Raw genomic sequence first — 7,546 nt, 5'->3', positions numbered from 1 at the left:
CAGATATTGTTTTCGTATTTTGCAGCATTAGACAGCCCACCTGTAATGAAAGTGAAGGCTGAGTGTGAACGTGGGGGTTGTGCGTTATTGAGACACTGGATTTGGGCGTGTGCTGTGGCTATAAGCGCCCTCTCCTTCTTCACACACACACGCCGACGCACATCGGCAGCTCGTTGTTCAATGTTTGCGTTGGTCGCATCTGCTTCAGTGAATTTGTGGCGCGCGAGATAAAGGGAAATCGTCGCACTGTTTTATTACGAAAAACAGTATTTTAGCAGAGCAGTGGGAGGAGCAGCGGGAAGGATGTCGACATATTATTGACTTGTGTTCGGTGTTCTGTCGTCGAGACGAGTGAACAACCCCGTGTGTTTTGTAAGTAGTCCAGCCGCGTTTCATATGACGGATGTCTTACGGAAACTGCATCAGGGACATTTAGTTATTGCTGTTATTACGGCAAAACATTAATCATTTCACCACCAAATCGAAACCGGAGAACTACTACTAACGTGAAACATGGGAAACGAAACAAATGCGTCAAATCACTGCGCGCGCCCGAATTCCATTCATCTGATCTAGTTTGTTACATTGTAGCGAGCCGTGAAAAGTATCAAATAGCCCTCTCTGTACATACAGTGGTTTGCTGATGCTTGGATATAATGTTTGATGCATGAAGAATTATGAGCAGTTATAGAACGGTGTTTTCTGTTACCAGTTTTGAACCCTAATGGGTCTGTGGTTAAACTTGTAATTGCTTACCATTGTAGCCTACTGTAAGGCCAGCAGAGATCATTCCTAAATGACCACGTTGTTTACAAAGCCCACCGTCTGAGAAATCAATAAAGGTGATGTCATAGTATTCCAGCAATAATAGGACAAATGAAAGTGATTTTGCGGTCTGTTGTATTTTTACTGAGAGAAAAGAAACCGTATTGTTTTATTTTTTATTATGGTTTTACAGCAAACAGCTAACATCCCCTTTATACAACACAATTGATCCTAACCCTTGTGAGATGTTTTGAAAGCAGACTCTTAAAGGGTGACACCCTACCAGGTACAAAGTGTTCTGTTGTTAATCAGAGATGATCGCTGACCTAATGGACTGAAATCTCATTGTGTATTGCTGGAAACACTTATGACTCTGCTCAGTAATTAGAAGCTGTAGCCTGTCATGTTTGTCCGTGATTCAAACACCAAAAGCAATGCTTAAAAACAGTCAAAGTTGTATCCTCATGAACCTTCAAGACAAATTTAGAAATGTATTACATAGGGAAAAATATTTGATTTCACAGGTAAGGCTACATGACAGGTGGAGTTGCTAAAAATACATTTTCAAATGGAATACTTGATGCAGTTACCAGTGAGACAGCACAGCTGAACCTGACGGCTTGGCTTTTTAACAGTGCATAAAGATTAAGAAAACCCATAATAATTTTGAATCTACTAAACTATCTTTATTGGATGCATATCTGGTTACATTTTAAATATTGTTATTATATTATCTGCTCCATATGTAAGAAAATATACACAAATTTAAAGCACATTCAGATTAATATTAAGATTCTAAAGTGGATGAAGCTCTAAAAGTTAAATCAAGTACAACGTTAGCTTTTAAATGTAGGTTCTTTGAAGTGCATCTTCTATGGAGAATCCATATGTTATTGAATATGTCTTGGTTGTCAGAATTTCAGGTTATGTTTGGATGGAATGGAATCCTACAGATTGTGAAAGGGATTCTTCTGGCAACACATCAAACAATGAAACTATTGTAACACAAATAGATCACTGTCAGGATTTGACAGGGAAACTCCTGTTATGTAGACAAGTTTCACCTGCCTGCCCAAAATAGCTTTTCGTTCTGTCCAGTGCATATCACGACACAAACGTATTTTCATCCGTCTTAAATAATACTGTAGACAAGGTGAGTGCGTCAATACAGGAAGTGTTGTTGGCAGCAAACAATGAAGTGTTTACTTTAAATTGATGTTGACTCACACACCTTTTTTATATCCTAATTGTACAGTATAAGTATAATCTCTTTTTCAGTTCTGTTTCCTTGTCAGCTTGTTTTAATTTGTCTGGCAAGCTTTTTCATTCAGTTTTCCCAGTTCTTTATTTTAACCAGTTTCCTTGTTCCTTCTTGCATTCCCACAGCTTCTGACTCCGCAGCAGTGAGAATGACGGAATATAAGTTAGTGGTGGTAGGTGCAGGTGGTGTGGGCAAGAGTGCGCTGACCATCCAGCTCATCCAGAACCATTTTGTTGATGAATATGACCCAACCATTGAGGTAAGTCAAAACTGTCCTCTCCTGTCATCTACTGTAATTTACTTATCACACCTCCATCTCACCTTGAATCGTTTTATCAACCTCTGTGCAGCTTGTGCTTTTCTGTAGTTCCAAATTGCTTGCCATGAGCAGGTGATATGATTGAGTACTGATGGGTTAGCAGGAGAAATATAAAAATTTGGTCATTGAGGGTAAAATTAGGGTACTGTGGTTTAATTGGCCTTACTTTTCTTTCATCAGTAACATTATATATTTCACTCTATATATATATTAAGATCCATTGTGCAGGAACAGGGTGCACAATATCTTGCATTGGATATGACTTTACACACTGTTCTTGCTCACAGGACTCATACAGGAAACAGGTGGTGATTGATGGAGAGACATGTCTGTTGGATATTCTGGATACTGCTGGTCAGGAAGAGTACAGTGCAATGAGAGACCAGTACATGAGGACCGGAGAAGGCTTTCTCTGTGTCTTTGCCATCAACAATACCAAGTCTTTTGAAGACATTCATCAGTACAGGTTAGATAATAAGAACTTATGTATAGACCTTCTTCATATTAGTGGCATATTGGATTTTTTAACAGGAATGAAAACGTGTCCGTGAGGAATAAACTTATTGGGCCCTATTTCAAGAGCGTCAAGTTGTTCGATACATAATATGCGAAAGTCAGTGGGCATGGCCATGAAGTTTTGGTATTTTCGTGCAGTCGCAAGTGGGTTTGGTGAAATTCCGTGTTTAATGTTTTAATGGGCTGGGTCAAGTGCAATTTAATTCAGAGGAACTTCCCAAGATATTGCACTGTCTTCTTCCTATTATATAGTCCATACCCTATGAAGCACCAGTGATATAAACAAAGACAGCACATTCATAAGAAGTTGGTTTTGTAAATGGGCTGTATGCAATTAGAAGAATTAAAATAGGACTTAAGTTCTTTTGTGCATTAATTGCATCCTTGTTGAATGTCAGGCATATCTCTGTGATCGTGACATGCTCCTTTTTTATGCATAGAAAATGGGACTTGGATTTAGGCTCCATTAAATTATAGAGAATGTAAGTATTATTAATAGTACTTTTGATCTACTGACACAAATCCGTATCCACAGTGATTTGCTTTAAAATGTCTAATTTATTAAACCATGAAAAAACATACCAAATATATTTCTAAATTCAAATTACACTTCAAACTGAATTAAAATATAATAAAAATAATGAAGTGGTCAAATCTAAACATTTTACCTTCAACTCCTTCCATTGGCCCCTTTTACAGTAACTTTAAAATAGACTAAAACAACAGGTGGAAAAATAAAAAATAAAAATGAATTAGATAATTAATACAATTGTAAATATAGCCTAAACATAGTAATAATAATATTTAACCATGAATGGCTTGAATGTTTAACAAAAATCTAAAAGTTTGTTTCATAAAATGGCTAAAACAGCAATCGTCAGGGAGATTATTTGATGTTCCACTAAATTTTCAGAGTTTGGACATTGACTTTATTCCCACCTGCTGGTGGAATCTCCAAACTGCAAATGCAGGAACTGATTTTTAGATTTTACACTCTGATAAGACGTTGTTCTGAAACGTCTTAGCTCAATTACCAATTTCTCAGGAAAACAACAAAGTGCGGTTTGGGCCACTTCATCAACACATAATACACACACAGTTTGTGCAGATACACCCACAGATAGAAAATACTCCACGGCCACTTGCACTTTGCGCTGGCATAATTCGCTTAGAATTAGCGTTCTCATGAAAACTGGATAAGATGTCATTGCACCTAACAAGGTCATGAAAATAGAGCCTGCAGTCTCTTCAGTGGCACGCACTGTATAAAGCTGTATACATTTTTTTTATTTTTACAGTTTGTGCTTTCTGGAGTTTGTCTACTGATTTGTCTGCAGAATGATTAAAAACAGTTTAAAGAACCGGACAACCCATTGAAGAGACTCTTAAGTCTATCCCTCACAGTTTTTGTCCCTGTCAAAAATCAGACATACAGCTACTGTGAATAAGGTCAAAAAGAATACTTTTCTTTGTTTCTTATTTACTGTAATGAAATGATCAATATTTGCAGCCATTATATGTACATTTGTTTGCAATACTTTCAAAAGGGAACAGATTAAGAGGGTCAAAGACTCTGATGATGTGCCTATGGTGCTTGTGGGCAATAAATGTGACCTGCCAACACGCACTGTGGACACGAGGCAAGCCCAGGAACTGGCCCGTAGCTATGGTATACCCTACATTGAAACCTCAGCCAAGACAAGACAGGTTTGAACACTTTCTTCTATTTTATATATATATATATATTTATTTATTAGTCTAAGCCATTTTCTTTTAAAACTATTAAAACCGTCTATTAGTAAGTGTGAAGTTCAAAAATTTGCCCTGATTTCATTTCATACCATGAGTGAAAGTAGATCTGAGGAGAAGCTATGTCAAACAGGCATGATATTAACTTATGATCCGTGTACATGTTTCTGATTAGGGAGTGGAAGATGCCTTCTATACACTTGTCCGTGAGATCAGGCAGCACAAGTTGAGGAAACTGAACCCGCCAGATGATAACGGTCAAGACTGTATGAATTGTCGCTGTGTGGTGTCATGATCTGGTAAATACCATTGTTCTGTAAGCTGGCGAACATTTAATTTAATTTTGCTTATGATTCTAACCATGCAACCTAGTATTTTGCTAAATATGATTTACAACAGCTTAAACTTACAAGTATTCACGCATAAGTGAAGCATCAGACGAGTAACTGATTAGGCTATTGTGTACTGCCACTCATGTTTACAATCATAACACATATCCTCAATTCCCTCCTTCTTTTGCAGTGAATGTGCATCACATGGCTATTAAAGCAGTGCAGCCTGCCAGACCACAAAAGCTGCAACACCTTCACAGATGCTGGATGTTAGAGCAGACTGTGTAAAAGGGAAATCTTTATTCTGGCACCCCTGCAGTCTTCTTAGGGATGGCCCTGTCTCTCTCCTTCACTGGGGATGAAAGAAGTTGTACCTCATTTTAATGGTCTGAACACTGGATTGACTAGGACTGGATGAAAAGATGCCACAAATATATTATCATTAAACAAAATATCTCCTCATAACTGGAAGTGATAGCTCAGAAAATAACCTCTCAAATTGCCGTGGATGTTAGGTAAAAGACCTAAAATTAGCATATGGTGAGGAGAATCGCTGCAGTTAGGAGAAAAATGTATTGCCATGTGCTTAAAAGAAGTCTAACCTAATAAACTGTACATAGTTAATAGCGTTCTCTTGCAAAGAGGACATATTTTAAAATGCAGTGTGTTTAGCACAGGTAATGGTGCAATAGATTGTGATGTTGATTTAAAGGTACACCTCTGATAAGTCTTTGATTTGCACATATAGGATAATGTTTTAAATGGAGGATACACACGCCTTTACTCTTTGTTAGATTTTGGTTTTGAATGGCCCTCAGTGTCTTTGAATTATGGCTTGATTAAATATCCAGATGTAATGCTTTTAAATTACACTTATTGGACAAGTGCACAGTTTGCATATAACTGGATCAGCGACAGATTAATGAAGGTCTTATTAAAGGTGCGTCATTTTTTCCTCATTTAAAATGTTTTGCTTCTAAAGAAGTTAATAGTAATTTTGAAACGTAAATATATAAACTCATGACCACTCATGTGAGATGAAGACTACAGTCATATCAGGAACCTTATAAATGCTGTATGATTCTACATTCTACATCCCATCATCATGGGGGCCACCATGTTAGAATCACATGACCAGCTGAATACTACATGCTTAATCTCCATAATAGCCCTGTTATTGGATACTTTCACTCTTGGGATAAATTAACCATGGGTGACTGTAAATAATGAATTTATAAAAATGTATCAGTAACTGAAAACTATTATGTTTAAATGATGATGCATCCATGCCCCATGGTGTCAGTGTAAGTCTGAGACGACATAACAAAATTACTGAGTGCACCATTGAAGAATAACCATACTTATAGGAAAACTAGCGCAAACCAACTATAACCATAAAAGCTTTGAATGAAATGCTTCCGCCAATGTTCTTGCCTACCACTGTGCGTTTTCAATGCTCAGGACATAAGTTTGAAACTTTTAAACATTACATGTCTAGTATAATTTTGTCAATTGCATTATTTCCCTTATGCCTTTCAGTGGTGATTCCCTCTTGTTAAATGCATGAAATTAGGGTACTGTGTGTTTTTTTCAATGGTTAATATCTCCATACCTCTATTAGACTCCCTATTACTTGTATGCAACCCTTACTGTAAACAAATTAAAAAATATTCTGTCTATAGACATGTAAGCATATATTTATGCTATGTTCACCAGCATGTGCCATTGCAGTGAGGAACAACATTCTTGACTTTTTCTTTTGTGACTGCTTAATTTTGTATTACTTCTTAATTCATGTGAATCAGACAAACTTCAAAAATATCTTTGACTACCTGTGGGTGTCTTCTCTTTCTGGCTAAAATTTAGATGATGGTTGGTCTCTACATTCATTCATCATGGCTGTAATCACAATATGGTATGAAACCTTACCTTGAATATGTGAGTCAGTATTCATTATTCAAAATTTTTCTTGATAAGGATGACTGTGGAGTTTTTTTTATTCCCTGACTGTCTATTGATTGTCTTCAAGGACATTTGTGGTCGAATATGATTCTCCCTTTAAATCACACGTCAGTAGCTATGGGTATGACCTCCAGAAGTTTCTTCCTGAATGCCTTGTCTGGACAGACATTTTGATGGGTTTTCTCTGCAATCTGAGCTCCAATGTAGCCACAGAATAACGTGGATGTATCAGAATGTGATTTATGTCACTTAATGAAAATTGTTTTCCATTAATATTGCCTGTCCAAGTTGTTTAATGGCTATTTCTCATAACACTGACACACATCATATAAGATTATCAACAAACCTTACATAGAACCTTTCTATAACCTATGTTAGCCTGTTCTGAATATGTCACACCAACTGCTGCCACAAAGTAATTTAAGGAGTTTTTACAAAATCCACTTTGAGATTTCTTGTGGTATAGTGTTCCTGCAGAGAAATAACTTACAAACGCTGTGTTGAGTTTGGTATTGTTATAATTGCTTCCTTTAAATATGTTGCGTTTATAGTGTACAGTATATGTGAAGACAATACTGATATATATATATATATATATATATATATATATATATATATATATATATATACACACACACACAC

At 36.7% G+C, this 7,546-nt stretch overlaps 1 protein-coding gene across 1 annotated transcript; it reads left to right on the top strand.

Moving 5' to 3' along the window:
* Positions 1-124: 124 nt before the first annotated feature.
* LOC127643805 (GTPase HRas-like) lies at positions 125-7,167 on the top strand. Its single transcript, XM_052126702.1, has 6 exons — positions 125-372; positions 2,152-2,285; positions 2,633-2,811; positions 4,409-4,568; positions 4,786-4,909; positions 5,133-7,167. Exons 2-5 carry the CDS (start codon positions 2,175-2,177, stop codon positions 4,903-4,905), a joined length of 570 nt encoding a protein of 189 aa, XP_051982662.1. The 5' UTR covers positions 125-372; positions 2,152-2,174; the 3' UTR covers positions 4,906-4,909; positions 5,133-7,167.
* Positions 7,168-7,546: the final 379 nt, after the last annotated feature.

Source organism: Xyrauchen texanus, chromosome 1, assembly GCF_025860055.1.
Source record: "Xyrauchen texanus isolate HMW12.3.18 chromosome 1, RBS_HiC_50CHRs, whole genome shotgun sequence".
Lineage (NCBI taxonomy): Eukaryota > Metazoa > Chordata > Actinopteri > Cypriniformes > Catostomidae > Xyrauchen > Xyrauchen texanus.
The sequence above is the reverse complement of the archived record's forward strand: the minus strand, read 5'-3'. Positions and strand labels throughout refer to the sequence as shown.

What these genes read in the sequence shown, in the direction of transcription:
- LOC127643805 (XM_052126702.1), top strand. Translation starts at nt 2,175, where the DNA reads ATGACGGAATATAAGTTAGTGGTGGTAGGTGCAGGTGGTGTGGGCAAG. An exon ending in AATATGACCCAACCATTGAG is followed by an intron (nt 2,286 to 2,632) that starts GTAAGTCAAAAC and finishes TCTTGCTCACAG; the next exon opens with GACTCATACAGGAAACAGGT. An exon ending in CCTCAGCCAAGACAAGACAG is followed by an intron (nt 4,569 to 4,785) that starts GTTTGAACACTT and finishes GTTTCTGATTAG; the next exon opens with GGAGTGGAAGATGCCTTCTA.